We start from the raw sequence: 19,724 nt of genomic DNA, 5'->3' as shown, positions 1-19,724 counted from the left end.
CTGCAGCCACCATTTCGAGTCTGTCCTCGCCATCATCGTGAGCGCCAAAGAAGCTGCGCAGCAGGTCTACTGCATCGAGCGCTTGTGCAGGCGTCGGTACATCGGGTTAGGCTCCGGTCTGGCGTCGACATATTCGTCACTGTCGTCATTAGGCACCCCCATCACCGTGCACACAATTTCCGCCTCTGTTAGTGCTTCGGTCATCACCGCACCAGCATCAGCACTGACGTACCTCAAGAAGCTGTCGCAGTCGGGCACGATGTCGGCGTCAAGGAGAGCGTGCCATGACGCTACAGCTTGGTCACCTGCGGCACCCTCATTGGTGGCAGCACTGAAATCTGCGCTGTAACCGCTGCTGCTGACGCCAAATGAGGTATGCCGGAAGCAAATGGTGATCGTGCTTGCCAGTACACCTTTCCAAGCAGCCTGTAGCATCTCGATCGCCATGTATAAGTCGATCGTGGACTCGCGCTTCATGGTCCTATTGAGCAGAATCTGGTCGATCACACGTTTGCAGTAGCCTGACTTAAGGGGGGACGCGGGGATCAACTCCGGAAAAACGACCCAAAAATCACTTTTTAGAAAGTTGCAGATTTCGAATCTTTGACCCCTTTTCTATAAGTTTTCCAAGTATTTCCGCTGAAAACGACTGCTAAGTACCATAAATAAATATATACATAAGGCAATACAGCGAAAATTTCGTGAAAATCGGTGGAAAAGTCGCGGTTTTCGAGCGTCCCTAGCTCCGGAACGGCAGTACGCGGCGCGGCCATGCTGGTACCGTTGAAAAGCGCGCCTCTTCGCCTTTTGACTCCTCTCTTTCATTTCCTGATAGAGAGAAGGGCAAGCATAAAAAAGCAAAAAGTCTGAAGGTCGCGGAGCTGCTTGTCGCGGCCGCCGATCGGCTTGCTCCGTCACGTGCGTTCTATGAGCCGCCCCATTGGCCGGGTCTGGAAGCGAGCTGCTGCGGCGTCTGCTTCTCCCGTTTCATCGCGCGCTGGCTGCTGCTCCTTTGTTTACATGTTGGATATTCGAGGTACGCCGCCGCTTCATCGCTTTAATCGGATTTGAGTTTTCTATTTCATTTTGTGGTTTCGAGCATGACTCGGCGGGCGTGGACGACGAAATACGCGACCAAGCGCCGCTTCGGCAGCCGCAAGCGCAAGCCGCCGAACATCCGATGGATTAGTCCTAGCAGAGTTGCGTCCGCGCGCAAGCTTAGACTGCCGACGCATTGCCGGGCAATTCGCAGGCTGTTGCAGCCTTGAGTTCCAGTGGTGATGATACCGAACTAATAACCGCCTTTTCCGATGCTTCCGGGCCTGCAACGCCCTGTAAATGCTCCGCGACGTACCCCGATTGTGCCACCGCCGTCACCGAGATGAACGACGAAAGTGCGGTCCAAGCGCGTGCGTCTGCGGCCGTGAAGACGAACCGTGCATCAGCAACGGTCGCACCATGCAGTCGCATCTTGAGTCACAATTCATCTTGTCAGAAGTGTTGAATATGACCGCCGCCACTGTCCGCGCGTCACTTCGTTCTGTGCCGGCAACCGAACGGAAGATAGGGTTTGCGGCTGGAGGATCATGCTCGGTGGCGACGGACTCAAGCGAGTCGAGCAGCTGAGAAAAATGCCTTGCGCAAGAAGAGGGCACAAAAAGCACATGAAAGCAAGCATAAAAGATCCAAGAAGCCAAGAGAGCAGCCTGACTCCTGTACCTACAAGGCCGGTGGTTTCTAGTCGAATAAACATGGCCCAAAACTTCAAACACCTTTTTCTCAAAAGTTTTTTCTACCACCAAGGTCAGCTTGCAAAGCCAATATCTCAGCCACCGTTATGAATATTTTTACACCGTTTGTTTTGTTACACTCATTGTGCACCACTGCACACAGTGACATGTTTTGTTTTCAAAATAGTTGCTTCAATAATTTGTTATCTTTTGTTTTCACAGTCTCGATTTTCATGCAACTGAAGTAGCTGCAAAAGAATGAAAATATAAAAAAAATCTGTTAGGCAAAAAAAATTACAGGAATGTCACTGTGTGGAGGATACATATAGGAGTGCTATCAAAGTTTGTTTGAACTCCTAGCACCAATATACAGGTGTGCAGGCATTTTGCAAAAATGAAAGCAGAACAATTTTGTAAACAAAGATGTACTTCAGATATTGCAGCCATATTTTCACCATATTTTCACAGTTTTGTTTATGTGATATTATTAACATCTGTGCAAAATTTAATCAAAATCGGATGGTAAATAAAAAAGTTAGCTTTGATCCCCATATCCCCCCTTAAGGGGGAAGGTTACCTTCGGATACCAACTTTTTTGTTTATTGAGATATCTTAATGAAAATTTTCCGGATGGACTCATAGCAAAAGCATTAGTAGAACTACATAATTTCATGCAGTTATGTTCACTGGTTCTCAAGTTACAGCAATATGTCAGAATGGTGCACATGGTTTTCTCATTCCGCGCCTGGAGAATTCTCAAAAGGTGCTGCAACTGTGAAATTCACTATGATGATTCCCAGATGGATACCTCAGGGCAAGACACAGCCCTTTCTTTAAATTTCCTTGCGGAAAAATTTCATAAGACCACCGAATTTAGTGTTAGTGATTAAGATTTTATCAATCAAATTATGATGAAATATCACAAATCACAGACACAATATATAAAAAATATGGGCTTGTCTTGCCCTCAGAAATTTATTCAGATACACAATAAAAAAAAACTTCTGGAAATCTGATGAGCGGTTACAGAGATATGGCTGGAACAAGCAGCCTCACCAGCCAAAAAAAAAAGCCATTTTGAGAAAAATGAGCGTTGAAAGTCTTGAGCACATATATTGTTCTCAAATGACCCTCCAGCATAAGTGGAGGTGTCCTTAGGCACTCTCCTCTGTTGCCACCTTTCCACCTTCTCTTGTGATCGCTTCTTGGCCTTTTTCAAGCACAGAGAATCTTTCTCGGCCGCCCATTGAATGGCAAGGTGGCCAGGTGTTAGCCCCACTGATGAACATAGCCCTTGGGTGGCACTGTGGCAGGCACCATTATATCTTAAAACTGCCTCATGCAGTGCTGTCTCCACAGCAATCAGCGACACATGCTGCTTTTTGGGCATCAGTGACCACAGCACAGAGTGAAATGATTCTGACACATTTTGCGTCTTTGCTCCCAGGCAGCGTTGCAGAAGAGAAGCCTGTGAGAGACGCTCATAAACAGGTAGCAGTGCTTCTACAACATAGCCTGGAAGATTGTACCGATGCTTCGGAGGTGGTACACCATCGCTCTTGCTGCCGTTATGACGACACCACGAGTCTGCACCCTCAGGACATAAGTCGTAGTGAGGATCCTCGTCCGTCGATGTCACGTGGTGGTACGATGCCATCACTGCACGTTGCATTGTAGCCACATTATTAGAATAGTTCCATAGGGCCCAGCCATAATAGTCAGTCAACTTGTCGATGAGGGCCTTTGTCAGCCTGCACTTCCCTCCTAAAGCCTTGTCACTTTTCTGCACAAGGTTGCGCAGTGCTGTCCCCATCCTCTTCTGAACGTGTTTTAGGCATTCCTCTTTTGAAATGGGGACCAGTTCATAAACATTTGCTTGCACAAGGGCAGAGAAGGTGGCACTATCTTCGTCAGACACGAGCATTGTGTAACGGAGGTTGTGCTTTGGCACCGAACGTGCGAAAAGAATGACAGCTGCCTCTATCCTCCCAGACTTAGAGTCAGTGTTTTTCTGGCACACGTGATCCTCCTGCCAGCTTGCGTTCCCTGGGTCTCCACTCTTTGGTCCTACTTGGCAACCAAGGCACTGGTTTGATAAAACAATGGCGCCCAAGATGAGGCCCGCATGATATTCAATTATTGCACCAACTCCAATATGGGACGTGTGGCCACACTTGTGCCATGTTCTATCAAAGTTCACTGTGATATGCCTGCTAAAATATGGATCCATTTTCTTGTAGGTGGTTTTCACAGCAGAAGTAGATTCTGCATAAAACTTGTCTATGCACTGTGTCTGCGGTTCCCTGAGTTTCAAGTGCTTCTGAAAAGTGTTATGATGCAGGCCACGATGGGACACGTTCATCACTGGCCAAAAGTCATTGAGGGCTGTTTGTCCCTTCCCTATCTGTTTTGTTGCCACAATAGCTCTTATATTCACGTCGGAGGCCATTGAGTCATCCTGACGAGCAGAACTCCACGAGCTTGCAACTACTCCACAATGTAAACATAGCAGCTCAAGCTTTGTTGCAAGTCCCGGTTAGGTGCCTCCTTGAACCTTCATCCCAGTTGCAATGCACCACTGGCACGGGGTCTCGGATAGCAGGTCACCTAGGGCATCCATTTGCAGAAGGAGAAATTTTTCGCATTCACTTGTAGCGTTGGCAGCTTCAAGATCGCACTCCATTGCTTTAAATTTTCGCTCCGTCGCTGACGTAGCGCCAAGTCCTCGTTGCACAGCAGTGTGTTTTTTATCTGCCGCCTCTTTCCCCTCACACGTCAGGAAACATGTTTTCAAGTGTACAGGGGACGACGCGATCATACTGTCCAAGGTAGATGAAAGAAAGGATGTGGAAGCAGCTGTCGATGAGCATGAGACACCAGGCGCGCTCGTCACGACAAATTCTTGCACCGGTGGAGCAGGAGTCGTGTTGCTAGAAACGTCAACGCAACCACGCTCTTGTGTAGATGAATCAGAAGCTGCCCCACAGGAACCGTCGGTGTGATCATCGACGGCGCGCAGGTGAGCGGCGACCTTTGCCATGCGGGTGAGCTTCATGAAATGCGTCCTTGCACGCACCGAATGCGTCTAGCGTTCAGAGTTTCTTTGGGCGCATCGTGGCCTGCCGCACAATAATCGGCTGGCTAAACGCAACAATGGTCTCGTAAAGACGGTAGAAACTTGGAAAAACGGCTGCAAAGATAGACGATGGCAAGCGGAACACACAAAGGGTGTCGGCGATGGAGGAGCCGAAGCAGATGACGGCCGGACACATTATGCAGGAGACTACTACGTCATCGCACGCAGCAGCCAGTGGGAGTCGCGGGCTCCCCTGTGTCCTTGAGGAGCGCACCCTTCGCCCAATCTCAGTTTCACGTCTCAGCCGCCGGAAAGTTGAAAGCTCTCGCAAACGAACAAAGCAACACCAAAATGGCAGCACTCGGAGGAGCGGTGGAGAAATGGCATTCGCACCAAGTAGGGATATTTTGAGTGCTCGCTCGCTGCTTGAGGGCTGCCATGGCTCATTATAAACTTTGAAATAGTTTTGCGATGAATTAGACATTGATATTTACATAAATGGTAGTTTATAAGACATACTGACCGGATATGTGGTTTTCCAGAAATGACTTTTTTGTGATTTTTCGATTTTCAAAAGCTGCGTCCCCCCTAAGGGGAGATCAGGGTCCTGAAAACTTTGTTGAAAAAATTTTTCAACATACGCTGCTTAAGTTTTATTTGGAGATATATTGTAAAATTCTTATTTCGAATATGTTTTTAGATTTAAAATATCTCACTTGGAAGAAAAGATATGACAGAATACAATACTCCTAATTAGGTCATTTCTTATGGACCTTTTTAATAATGTCTCATTAAAATAGTGTTTTTAAGAACATGTAGACATGTAGTTAACGAGGTTCACAGGCAATGGGACCAGGAATGTGAAAAACATAATGAACACTATTTCAAGGGAAGACGCGGGTCTTGAAATGGCGAAAAATCTAAAAAAAGTTGATTTTTTGAAAAGTGCATGTTCTCTATATTCATACATTCAGGAATCCTTCCGCAAAATTTATAAAGTGAACTTAATCGAAAAATAATCAAAAAAACCTTTGAACTTCGTGCCGTCGCCATTTGCGAATGCGGTGGCCGGCGGCCGCTATCTTGGGCTTGTTTGAAAGCTATTTTCTTTATGTGCATTCTTATTCCAATTCAAAATGGTGTTGGAAGGGGGAAATTGATGCCATCACATCATTTCTGAAGGATGCGTCCTTGCTACTGATTGGCCAAAGTGCCCCCAAACCCATGCTCCTCGCTCCTATTGATCTGGCGCTGTTTGGCGCACACTTGACTGCTCTCGCGTTTTGCTACGTTTGTGGTTTGATCGCACCACAGCTTACGTTTGTTCAGCCACTTGCTTCTTGACAACGTTTCATAAGGCATCTTTTTTGGTGCCCGAATGGCTGGAGGAGATCGCCGTCTCAAGGTTACTACGCATCAAGCGTTTGGCAAGACGCGAAAGTGCCGTGGAATTTGTGACGGAAGTCGGCTAGGCCTGTCATTAGGAGTGGGACTCCTGTGCCAATTGTGCAATTTCGCTACAAACGCAAATTTCCGCGTGACACTGCGCCAAACACAGAAAATTGATGGAAATTCTGCCACGGTGCGCCAGAACGGCTTCAGCATGTATGCTCCGGCAGTGGCCGTGAACAGCGAGCGGATTTGTTCTCAGAAAAAGAGTGCAGCCGTTCACACGCCGCATGCCACGCGACCATGTCTCCCACACAGTTTGTTGTAATTTTTGCGTTTATAACAGTGGACTTTCTGGCCCTCCCAGCTGTCATCACTGCTAGTGGAAAGGCCAGGGCAGCTGTTTACTAGGATGCGGTTGAGTGGGCCGACCGGCACAACACAACAAAAAGTAAGCCCACTGTGCTGCGAGCAAACTAGACGTTAGGGAAGCGCACGCTGCAGCACGTTTAGCACGTAGGCGTCTCTGTCCCCAGGGCTGATATAATGTAAAACTATTCCAATCTGGGGGGTCTTTATACCCATATGGACGAGGCTTCGGTTCCCACCTGCGGCAAGTTGTTTATTCATCCACTTCAATGTCCATTAATTTAGCGTTTCTTTATTCCATTTATTAAGCACAAGTAATTTCCCCTATGTTGTCCTTCATGTGAGTGTTTGTTGGCTTTTATGATATGACTAATAAAAATCGGGCCCCTCAGCTAACAGCAATTTCTTTTAGAAATCGAATTTCAGTATTAAAAACCTTGTATTGTTTGTTATAATGCAGATATGCAAAATCTAATTTGATATTTGCAATCAGCAGAAATAACTGACCGGTACTGTTAAATATCATTCAGTTCACACCAAAATTAACAAAATTAGTTTCAGAACCCACGTCTACTCTTAAAGGGGGACATGATGATTACAGGTATCCTTACCTATTTTTGAACCAAACTTGATAAAAGTATGCATGCTTGTTAAGTTTCTGGTCCTGATTCTAAAAATGCAGTTATGTTTTCGGTAGGTTCATTGTTCCATTACATAGTTAAGAAAACAATGTATTTTGTTCTTCCTACAATAGCCTAATAAGCGACCTGAAAGAAATATATAAATGACGTGTGGATCAATAGCAGAAAGCGCAAGACTCACAGCAACGGAGCAGTGTTAGAGTGAGTTAATATTAATTCATACTATGTAGTAATACTGAACCTCCATTGTTTTTAACATGGCCATGCAATAATCACGCAAAAAGACAAATAAAAAAATAACCAGCAAAACTGCTTCCTATGTTGTGTGCTCCAAACATGTAGCTTCATGTTGCAAAAAGAACCGTTATTCTATCTGATAGCTATTGATATGGCACAGTGAATGTTTGGAAGGTGTGCAAAATTATTTCGAGAAAATCGAGAAAAACAAATGTCACTGCTATTGACATAATGTTCACCATTTTTTCATCAATTTTGATGAAACTATTGTCTTTTGACATTTTTTGTGCTGATTTCAAATGTTATTTTGCTGTAGGTTAGTTCTTAAGATAATTAACATTTCACTTCCATTGTTTAAGGGGTGTATATGGGTTATTGAGATACCTTTATTTCTGAATCAAATCTGATGAAACTGCATGTGCTCATTGAGTGTTATGTGTTTATTTTAAATATCCAGTTATATTTTGCATATACATAGTAGTTGTCTAGATAACTAATAATTACCTTCTATTGTTTCTTCTCGACACAGTATCATGCAGATTGCACACGAGATGAATAACTTTAATCGCAGAAAGTGTCATTTAATGTCATTTGCCAATTGCCAGTGCTCCACATTTTGTGCACAGCGGGATTGTTAACGAGGAACGGGGTGTACGTTTGGCTGCCGCTCACACGCGGCGAACTCTGTGCCGACGTGGCATCGTCACAGATCGCACGTGAGATGACTGTCTCTATGTTGAGATCGCAGTCACGTTCACCTTTGTCCACTGCCGCACCACAACTTGCACTTTACACAAGACAGCAGGGCATTTATAGAATCGAGGCTTACGATAATGAAGGGCATCTCCATTGCATCCGAGCCAGCCGTGCTGTATCAGTGTGAGCGAGAAAATCCGATTTTCACTTGGTAGCTGGCGTTGAAGCAAAGCCTTGCAGTTTTTCTTGAGCATTCTTCACTTTCTACAAATCATCGGGCTGCAGTAGTTGTGCTGGAATGCCGCATGTACACTGGCCGCTGCCATAACCGCTTTCATCTCCTAAGCCTATTCCGTAGTCACGGGGAGAGGCTCCTGCAAACTATTGCCAGCATCTTCCAAAGCTGCTGCGCACTTTAGAAAGTTTGATACCCCTTGTTTCTTGTTCTGCTTGCCAAATTTATGGCTTGCAGCAAACTGAATTTGACATAGCTTCACGCCAAGTTTCGCACTCCCGAGCAGTCGGCGACGAAAATCTGCCAATGGCATGGCATGCGTACGATCACGTCTCAGTCGACAAATGGAATTGTGCATCGGGACAATTTTTTCGGGGGATTTTTCTTCATAGCCATTCAGCACACAGAATAGTGGGGGCACAAAAAAACTAAATGAGAAGGCTGGCTTTTTCAAACAAGGTCAAGATGGCTGTGATCACAAACTTGCAACGGCAACTGCGCGTCACGGAAAAAGGACCTTTTTTTGCCTGGTCCTCAATAAAAATATAGCTCACAGACATTATGTAAATTGCCATTACAACCAAAATATTGGTCCAAATTTCTGAGGTGATGTATCAGACACTGTAGATTCCAAAAACAATGTTTTCAAAAAAATGATTTTTCCGGGACTTCTCAGTCTGTAAGACCTCCTGCAATTTCTTTTTGAGGCGCTCTTCTGGGAACTTCGAAAGAGTGACAAGTGACCCATCTACACAGCAGATGCAGAGGTTTTATATATACGAATTAATGCGGATCACACATAGCTCTCTATGTGTGATTGAACGTATGAATTGTGGTGTGGCATGTGTTTCGTGAAAATCGCCAATACTTTACGTAATGGCTCCAAACTTTCTTTAATTCATACATATTTGGCTGCCTGCCGGTTAAATTGGGCGACATGCCGAGTGTGGAGCACCGGAAATGTGCGATGTGAAGGAGAAAAGGCGGCCACTAGTGTGCAACCTAGATGAAGCCACGGAGTACACATTGCCATAGTTGTCAGCAGTAACTATACAGGAATGCACAGAGGAAATGTGGGAGTGCCAGAAATGCTTTGTGCCTCTTGCATTTTCTGCTGCGCAAAACACTGTGCGTGCCATGTGCCTTCAGAACTGCGTGGTTGCCATCCACAATCCTGTCGATTCATCTGCAATGTTTGCAACAAGCAGTAGTCTTGTTTTGACTCGGTGCATGATGCATGTAATGTCAGAAAACGTGACAGAAGCTGTTGAGGATGAAAAGTGATTTTACTGAGACCTGCGCGCTGCCGTCCAACCCATTCCACCGGCTATAATGATAGATAGCTGGTGTATTGCTGACCTGCTAACTGATAAAAAATAATCGGAATCTACGCATGGTAGTGAAAAGCCTGTCTACTTGCATGATGAAACTCTAGTGTTTGGATCATATATAAAGGAAATTGTGAGGCCCTTGCCACAGCAATCACTTATTGGCCACAAATAGGAATGAGGGTTGTGGATTTCTTCTGTAAATAAAGGCATGCTAATGTGGTAAGCACTTGTTTTTTGTTTTCTGGGTGTGTTGAGTTATTTGACATTTGTTTTTTCTGACATTTTCTGCAGTCCTGTGAAATGTTAATTAACAATACTTTACTGCTCTGGCCCTGCATGTAAGTTCTGAAACAGCTGCTGTGTTATGAAAATCGCAAATTACTTAGTACCCTGTTTGGCAGGGTACTATGTAATGGCAGAAATGACCGCAGGGGACTGCAACATTGTGACATTTTGGCATTCGGTCCAGCTCACTCGATGGTCTGTTGTGGCTCTGTCATACTGGGCTGTGTACTGAGTCGCAGCTTAGCAGTCGGAGCAAGTGTGCCAAAAGGTTGCGATGTCGGGCTTCCACATGACCGCCTTCTGTGTCACAACGCATGGACCTCCTGTGAAACAAAACTGAAATTGGTTCATAGAAAAGCTATTGTATACTATTTAGGGCACTCTTAAGCTTGCCAGTATGTTTTGCAGATTGGCCTTTTATGGTGGCATGCCTGAACGGAGCTGCCATCAGTGGTGTGTGGGAACCCCTTAATGCTGCAAATAATTCTACCTATTAAAAATTTAGTTTTGCTACATTACTCACATTTTAAGATTCAGGAAAAGCTTACAGCTGCAATAAAGGATTAATAATTTTCAATTCTTCAAAGAGTTTTGCCAAGTTTACAGAATGTGGTCACAGTGTGAAAACTCTTTACAGGAACATCATATATGAAAACATCGATTTCATGCCTAGCGTATCTGGAAAGCACCCATCAGCCACTTGAAAAATATGCATGATGTAAAAAACTGCGAGAAGCTATTACATGATGCTACGTGATGACATACTGACACAGAGAGCAAACGCTCAGCCGTGTATTTTCAAACTTTTTTTACTAAAATGCATTACTACATCATTCACACGTGCAGTACAGGTTCAAAAAGAAGTGTTTCAAGATGTCTGCAACATGCTTTGTACATCAATATTTTCAATATTTATTTTTATTTGTATGTACAGTGAAATCTTAATAATAATTTGAAGTATCTTAGAATCGACGGATAATTTGAACTGCTTTGTTGGTCGCAGCAAAGGCACATGTACAGTCGTCCGATTTTTCAGATTCCCTAAGGGCCAGAAAAACTTCTGAGAAAAAAAAAAAATGGATGCATGCCGTTTACTGCCCCCAAGGCCTCAAATCGCCACGGGCACGTCCGAAACGGCTCTGAAGACATACCATTACACTTATTAGGCCTACTGGCACAACTTACTGGGATAGGAGACTGTGGGTGCACGCGTATATACTGTCACGGGTAGTGCTACACACCAGTAATTAGAGAAGACGTCAATTGCTTGCTGTCTTGCAGTTCGTACTCGAGCGAGCTGCCAGGCCTTTTTTGCGTGCTGCTGAAGCGTCGCCACGTCAGGATGTGGGTCACCTTCATTCACATGAGGGAGCATGGCGTCGAGTGTTGTAGTCACTTACGGCCGTAAACAAAAGCGAACGGTGTCAGCCCAGTTGTCTCCTGAATGACAGTATTATATGCAAAGGTGACATAAGGGAGTACTTCATCCCACATTTTATGTTCAACGTCAACGTACATCGACATGTCCGCCAGGGTTTTATTTAGCCGTTCTGTGAGACCATTACTTTGCGGATGGTAGGCGGTAGTTCTGCAGTGAGTAGTTTGGCTGTACCGCAATATGGCCTGCATCAGGTCGCTGCAAGGTTTGTTCGATTCAGAAAAAGGTGCACGGCACCAAAAACGAAAAGGTGCAGCGGGTGCCGGGCTGCACCCACTCGCTGCAAGGTTCAAGGGTGCAGTGCATCGCGGCGGCACCTTGCCTTGCACCCCGTACAATCGAGCACGGGGGTGCAGGGTGCACTGCTGCACCTCGGGGAATCGAGGGTCTAAGTTCAGTGTACCGTGAGTAGGTGCAGAAGGTGCAGATAAACTTGGCTGAATCGAATAGACCTACAGAATGCTGTCCCCCTGTCAGTGATAATGGCCTCTGGCACGCCGTGACGCAGGACGATATGAAAAATTAAAAATCTGGCGGCTTCTTCAGCTAGGGGGGGGGGGGGGGTCGCTCTTGAGAGTGCGCACGTTTCTGCGTAGCGTGTCCAGTAATCCGTCGCAACAATAATCCATTTGTTCCCAGCGGTGGACGTCGGGAAAGGCCCAAGAAAGTCCAATCCAACTTGCTGGAACGGTCTTGTCGAGGGTTTGATCGGTTGCAGGAATCCGGCAGATTTCTTTAGGGGAGTCTTGTGGCGTTGACACTCTCTGCACGCACAGACGTAGTGCTTGACTTCTTCGGCAATACGTGGCCAGTAATAACATTCTCGAATCCGCGCAAGTGTTCGTGCAGAGCCGAGGTGTCTGGATGTTGCTTCATCATGAGATGCCAGCAAAGTTTCTGGACGTAACGGCAATGGTACAACAAGAAGGTATGCCTTCTTTGTAGGATCAAAGTTCTTTTTGGCTAGAACACCATTTCTCAAGCAGAATGCGGACACACTGCGCTTGAAGATTTGTGGTACGCCGTCACTTCGTCCTTCAAGGTACTCAATGAGGCCACTAAGTTCAGGGTTGGCCCGCTGTTGCGTGGCAAAATCGGAGGCGGTAACCATGCCCAGAAAAATTTAGTCGTTGTCTGTACACAGTGGTGGTTGCTCGAAGGGGGCTCGGGATGACAGTCTGCGTCTGAATGCTTTCTTCTGTTCTTGTAGAATATGGAGATGTCAAACTCCTGCAGCCGCAAACTCATCTCGCGTGGCATCCGGACGGGTCCTTCAAGTTTGCTAGCCAGCACAAAGCATGGTGATCGGTAACGACAGCAAAGGGTCGGCCGTATATATACGGACGAAATTTTGATGTTGCCCGCACTATTACCAGATATTCTTATTTTGTTGTGGAATAGTTTGACTCTGTTTTCGATAAAGAATGACTGGCATAGAGATGTGTTCTCGTCTGTTCTGTCTCTGAACAAGAACGGCGCCGAGGCCGTAACTGCTGGCGTCTGTGTGGATTTCAGTTTACGTGTTGTCGTCGAAGTGCACCAAAATGGGTGCCGATTGGAGACGGTGCTGGAGCTCTCGAAACGCTTCATCTTGTGGTGCAGGCCATACAAATGGCACATCCTCTTTTGTCAGGCATGTCAGAGGCTCTGCGTTCCGCAAGAAATCTTGGACGAAATGTCTGTAGTAGGCACAAAGTCCGAGAAACCTTCCGACGCTTTTCTTTTCATGAGGCTGTGGGAAGTGTTGCACGGCAGCTGTCTTCTCTGGGTCTGGTAAGACGCCTGCATAGTTGACAACGTGGCCCAGGAATTTCAGCTGTTTGTAGGCGAAGCGTCATTTTTCATGCTTCAGCGTAAGTCCGAAAGACTTGATAGCACGCAGTACCGCCTCTAGCCTGCTAAGGTGTTCGTCGAAGGTAGAAGCGAATACTATCCCATCAAGATACACCAGACAAGTCTGCCCTTTCAGTCCAGCCAACACGGTGTCCATTAACCTTTGGAAGGTTGCAGGGGCAGTACACAGCCCAAATGGCATGACCTTGAACTGGTATAAGCCATCTGGTGTAATGAACGCAGTCTTTTCGCCATCCCTTTCGCCAACCTCCACCTGCCAATAGCCGCTCTTTAGGTCCACGGATGAGAAGTATCTTGCATTGCAAAGGCGATCCAAGGCGGCGTCAATTCGAGGGAGCGGTTAGACGTCCTTTCTTGTGACCTTGTTGAGTCGCCGGTAATCGACACAGAATCTTAGGGTGTTGTCTCTTTTTTCCGCGAGCACGACAGGGGAAGCCCAGGGACTTTGAGAGGGTTCAATGACATCGTTGTGCAGCATTTCTTTTATCTGTTTCCTGATTGCTTCCCTTTCTTTCATGGACACGCGGTACGGTGACTGGTGAATAGGCCATGTACAGGGTCGTTCAAAATATGTGCGAACGCGGCGAAACGTGGCCGCGCTCCGCGGAGCGTCATCGCATCCGGCGCGGTCGCACATCGAAACAATGTGGCGCAGGCGCACAGCAGTCTGGAGGCGGTGCTTCGTGTCGTCTGCTACAGTGCTGAAGCACACCGTGCTTGCTTTGCTGGGAAGCGCGCCTAACTCTGTGCTGGCAGCGTCCAGACGTGGTGCCGAGGTGGCACAGTCGCATTTTACTGATTGCAGCGCGTTGTTCAGTCCTATGGAAGGGTTTCAACTGGCAGAGGGAGCTAGCTTGGGCACGGCAATTTCTTATCCACTGGCGCAGCTGATAAGCTGCTGCAAATAAGTGCCAAGCTAAGCGACTGCTCTGTACTAGTGAATGATTCTCGAATGATTCTCGGATGATTCTCGAATGATTCTCGAATGATTCTCGGATCTATACACTAGAGCTGAGAAATTTGAAACAACGGCTGCATTTAACCGAGAACGCTGCATTGCAAACACACGCTGCTGAGTTGCCATATGCGGAGCCAACAACAACGCGCTGCAGTCAGTAAAATGCGACAATGCCATCTCGGCACGTCAGGGCGCGGCCAGCACACAGGTGCGCTTCACAGCAAAGCAAGCATGGTGCGTTTCCGCATTGTAGCAGACGACACGAAGCACCACCTCCAGACTCCTGTGCGCCTGCGCCACATTGTTTCGATGCGCGACCGCTCCGGATGCGCTGACGCTCCGCGGAGCGCGGCCACGCTTCGCCGTGTTCGCACATATTTTGAACGACCCTGTACATTCCTCTATTGTTATCCGATGCTTTGTAAGCGTCGTCTGGCGAATCTTGGACGATGTAGCGAAGCAATCCTGGTAGGTATGAAGCAGTTTCTGCAGCCGTTCTTGTATCGCTTGCAGCAGAGCAGGGTTTATATGGAATGAAATGTCAGGAGGTCGAGGTGCGAGTTCGTTTTCGAGCGTGAGGATGTTGCCTATGTTGGGAATAGTCCTGAAGAGCGCCACAGCGGTGCCTTTAGCGGGATAGCGATATTCCGAGCAGAAATACGTTATCGGTATATTGGCTGTTCCTTCGACCAGGCGGACGATCCCTCACAGACGATCCCTCACAGACAACCCGCGCTCAAACAGCAAACTTGGGTTCGCTGCGACCGATCCCTCCACGCAGCTGCCGTTGTTGGTACCCACTGCGATCAGAGTACTCGACCGGGGTGGCAACGTGATATGTTCATCGAAAATCGCGAGTGAAGCAGATAATGCAGGACTTAAATTGTGCGCTATGGCGTTCTCTGGTGAAAGAAAGACTTGTGGTCTGTGTCTGTAGATTAATGACCGCACTGTTTGCCGAAAGGAAGTCTATGCCCAGAATGATGTCACTGCTCTAGGACGATGAAATTGGTAGGGTGCATGTGTCCTCGCTACGCTACACGAGCCGTACATCGTCCCTTTGGCGTTCCTACATGACCACTGCTGTTCTTATCTGTGGGCCATCCCAAGCGGTAAGAACTTTCCATAGTTGAGTGGCGAACACTGCGCTCAGGACGGAGAAGTCGGCAGCAGTGTCAACCAGTGCGAACATATCCCGGTTGTCTATCTTCACTGCTAGGCCCGTGGATTTTGTTGTGGTATTGCACGTGCATCAGGGTGTGGTGCTGCGGCTTTGCCGGTACTTGCTACTGACGCATCGCTTGCTCTCGTCGCTGGTATGAAGATTATATTGTCGCGTCGTTGACACATTTTGTTCGTACGGCGCAGGCATAGTTACATCACTAGAATGTTGCGGCGGGGAAAGGTTTTCAGCAGTGCGACTGGCTGCAACCATGCCTCCATCGGTTGCCGTCCTCAGTTTCCCAAGCTAGGGCTGGGGGACCTTCCAAGCGCTGCTTCCGCATAGCTAAGACGGAGAGAAGTAGAACGGCGGGATGAGGGTGACGGTGACCTGTAGCGGCTTGTTGACGAATTCTGCCTTTGCAGGTAGTGTTCGGTCTCAAGTGGCCTTTGGCCAGGTTGCGGACGTGGAGCCCCGATAGGGAACCCACGGATGCCGAGGTTCCTGTAGAAGCAGCGACGGTATACATGGCTGGGCTCGCCGCAGTCGAAGCATAAAGGACGCTGGTCGAGAGTCCTCCAGACGTCGGACTTTCTCGGGGTTGCCTGTTCGACTCTAGGCGGGCGGTCATTTGGTCGTGAGCGTTGCAATGGCAAGTACGCCGATTTGGTCGGCCGCACTTGGCTTTGCACAGCGGTGGCATACGAGATAACCTGAGGTGGTCAATAGGTGTATTCGGGTGCTTGGTGTGGCTGAACGAGTTGCCCTGTTCCCAGTGCCTGCTGGACTTCGTCTGATTACGTCACTGAGCGCTGCGACTTGAAGACGGGAGCTAGGGAACATTTGACTAAGTTCTTCTTGTACTACAGCCTTGATTGTGTCTTGAAGGTTGCTCATGCTCATGGTGTCGAATTCCGTGGGAGACGTACCATGGACCAGAGCGGGGTGTCCGTACTGTCTTCTTCAAACATCGAGTGTGTTTTCCATGGCTGCGGCGTCAGTTAAAAATTCAACGACTGTTTTTGGTGGGTTCCGCATTAACCCAGCGAAAAGCTCTTCTTTCACTCCTCTGATAAGAAAACCAAGCTTCTTTTCTTCCGGCATTTCTGGGTCTGCCCGACCAAAAAGATTCTTCATTTCTTCCACGAAGACGGCCACGCTTTCATTGGGCAGCTGGAGACGTGCTTGAAGTTGTCTCTCGGCTCTTTCCTTGTGAAGGACACTTGTAAATGTAACAAGAAGGCTTCGTTTGAAGTTTTCCCATGTCCTGAGCTGCGACTCTTGGTTGATGAACCACGTACATGCAGACTCCTCCAGCGCGAAGTAAACATGCTGCAGCTTTGCGTCGTCGTCCCACTTGTTGTAGCTCGCCATGTGCTCGAACTGTTCGAGCCAGTCTTCAGGATCATCGCAGGGGGTACCACAGAATGTCGGTAGCTCCCGTGGCTGCTGCAACACTGCGGCTGTAGGAGTGATGGACTCGTTCATCTTGACTGTCGTGGCCTCTTTTGCAGGGCATGTCTTCTCTGGTAGGAAGCCGTACTCAGGGGAGAGCCCAAGATTCCGGCGGTTTCTTCGTTGGTCGTCTCCTTTTGGCTGATGCAGACTGGTGTCGCGAGTGCCTGAACGAGCGCTTGACATACCCAGCACCTCCACCAGTTGTCACGAGTGGTGCTACACACCGGTGATTAGAGAAGACAAGCGCACAGCAAGACAACCATTTATTGAGGCAAACTTGTGCCCCACATAACCAAAAGCAACTAGCCGAATAGCAGCAACATGTGCGACCATGGACAGCAATCAACAAAGAACGAGCATCCCCTATCTGTGGGCAGTATTTAAAGGCTGCGAAGGAATGTGCGTAGAACTATCGCAAGAGATAGCGTGAGTTGCCCTGCCTGATACGATGGGCGAATCGTAGATACGAAGCTATCGCGGTAGGTTTGTGCGAGTGCTCACACGCATTAACTTCCATCATTCGAATGGCACCAGCACAGATGCAAAGCCCGAAAGGCACGTGGCAATACTATGGTATGCTTCACCGCAACACGTCGCACATGCTTCACCGTGTAACAGTGCTGTATTGGCGAAGCTGACCGGCATTGCGCAACGTGTCGTGCTTTCCGAACTTCGGAACCATCGGTGAGGATTACAAAGGCGGAATTGGCACCATTACTAACAGGCGAATTGTTTCAATGAAAAACACTGCAGAGAACAGCAAGAAGCTTGGTAGCGAAGGCCTAGCGTTGCCGCGGTAGTGGCTATGGCTGCCAGCGGATCTGCGTGCGAAACTGTTGGCTCGAGGCGGCGAGATAATCAAAATGTTAGTGGTGGTGGCAAAAAGCCCGGAAAATCGGATGGCAAAGGTTTTTTGTGTCCGCAATTTCCGACATTCATATACGTTGATACTATGGGGTACTTGGCAGTGCCGCGATGGCGTCCAAATTATCAGGCATGCCCAAGAAATATTTAGGTACATATTAAGAAGCCCTAGGTGGTCCAAATTTCTGGAGTCCGCTACTACTCCGTGCCTCATAATCAGATTGTGGTTTTGGCACGTTAAACCCCATAATTTATTTTTCTTGTCCGGGCTTCTGGAAAAGCTGTCGTTGACTGTATTTAGAAGCACTCCAGTATATTCGAACTCCAGGACTGTGCAATGGTTATGTCGAACAAACTTTCTCATTCCCATGAACTGCTTTTCGGAGAAACTCTATCCAAAGGCTTGATGCATAGACAGAACCCATAACGTTGCGCACTGTAAAAATTATGAGGAAAGACTTGCCGAAGCGCAGAGAAGCAGAGCACCCTTTTTTCCCCCTCTGGCTTAAATGGAGCTGGAAGGAGCCCCCAGCGTGCGCATGATTATGTTTCTGCATGCTCACCTATGCCGACGGCATGAGCTTGATCACATTACTGCACGCTCAGTTACGTAATCTCCAGCAGGTGTTTGCAGGATGAGGATATGCATCAGGCCACCAGCCTTCTCAGCTCGCCCTCGCATGTTTCCCTTGCGCTTCTTATTGCACTTGTCATAAGGAATCTAGGCCTCTCTGGCAAATGTGCGTTGATGTAGGAAAAATATCCCCCTTTTGCAGAGGGACCCCTGTGACATTTTTGGTTTTGCATGCTGTACTGCACATTTGATTGAGTGCTATATTTAGCGCTATATATCTGTACTTAATTCTAACTGCATTTTATTCGGATCAATTTCCAGCCCCCTTGGAGTTTGAATTAACAGAATTCTACTTTATTGGCTTGACATGCGCAATTGTGTGTGCAGCGCTTGAAAGGGTTAATGTGATTAGCTTTCCGTGGATGCTTCAAGCAATCTTTGGTCTGCCAATGTCTGACCTCTTTTTATTTCTGCGAGTGCATTCAGCAGGCGTACACTTGACGGACAAGTGGGAGTGCCCACTCTTCTAGCTGAAAAGCTTTGTGCCTGCAATAGACGCCTGTGCATTTGTGCTGTAGTTCATTCAAAGTCCAGTATGCTGAGCCCTAATTCTGCAGTGCCAGTGGGACAAAACTGTATGTGGCTGCAAGGCTGTGTTTAGTTTCTATGCGAAGTCCAAAAGTGTGCACACTTGTCTTGGTGCACCACACGCATGTATCTATGTGCATGTGCCAAATCAAATGCCACATTCTTCGCCCATTACACATCGTACAAAAGGTGTCCTTAGCAGTACAGTTTACTGCTACATTGTTTGAATGCTAATTCCATTAACGTTGACAGTCACTGTGAGGCGTTTTCTACCAGAATATATTTAAATGCAATTAGCATTCTTTGGAAACTTCACCCAGTTTGCAGTATGTCTGTATGTTTAGGCCTAACTTCTTTCTCACCCACATCGGTGTGCCGAGGGAACAGTGTTCAAAACGAACCGGTGGACCAACTTGGAGCACTGGGTATGTAACACTGCAGCATGTGCTGCTCTTCAGTTGAGCCCCTTTGAGGTCATAATCGTACAATGCACATAAACAATTGCACCATTATCGTAAGATTGTGTGAAGGCCTCCAATCATCTCTGGTGCATCGCCAATCTTCCCAGCACCATCCTAGAGTGTAGCAAGGAGGGCAAGTCGAGCAGCAACAGTGGAGGCAGCAGCTGTTCGAGCAGCTCGTCCCAGCACTCGGTGGGCGTGGCCACACTGAGCACCACCACTGGCCGACCCCCGACTGGCGGCAGCTCCACCTTGCCCGCCGTCCAGGAGGAGCCTGACGACAGCTGTGGTGGCGTCTCCATGGCAACGCCAGCACCACAAGAGCAGCAGCAGCAACGTGGCGAGGGGTGCGTGGTCCAGCTTGTGTAGACAGTTTTG

At 47.6% G+C, this 19,724-nt stretch overlaps 1 protein-coding gene and 1 pseudogene across 3 annotated transcripts in view; one reads left to right on the top strand and one right to left on the bottom strand.

The window, feature by feature from the left end:
• LOC139048144 (mitotic checkpoint serine/threonine-protein kinase BUB1-like) overlaps positions 1-19,724 on the top strand; it is a 373,386-nt gene that overhangs the window by 273,048 nt on the left and 80,614 nt on the right. For all 3 annotated transcript variants that reach the window (XM_070522664.1, XM_070522663.1, XM_070522665.1), the window contains one exon: positions 19,454-19,693. In XM_070522664.1, coding sequence (XP_070378765.1) covers positions 19,454-19,693 — 240 coding nt within the window. The remainder of the gene's footprint in view (positions 1-19,453; positions 19,694-19,724) is intronic.
• On the bottom strand, positions 67-16,889 carry LOC139047457 (uncharacterized; annotated as a pseudogene).

Source organism: Dermacentor albipictus, chromosome 7 (assembly GCF_038994185.2).
Source record: "Dermacentor albipictus isolate Rhodes 1998 colony chromosome 7, USDA_Dalb.pri_finalv2, whole genome shotgun sequence".
Lineage (NCBI taxonomy): Eukaryota > Metazoa > Arthropoda > Arachnida > Ixodida > Ixodidae > Dermacentor > Dermacentor albipictus.
Note: the sequence above shows the minus strand (reverse complement) of the source record. Positions and strands in the feature narration are given on the sequence as shown.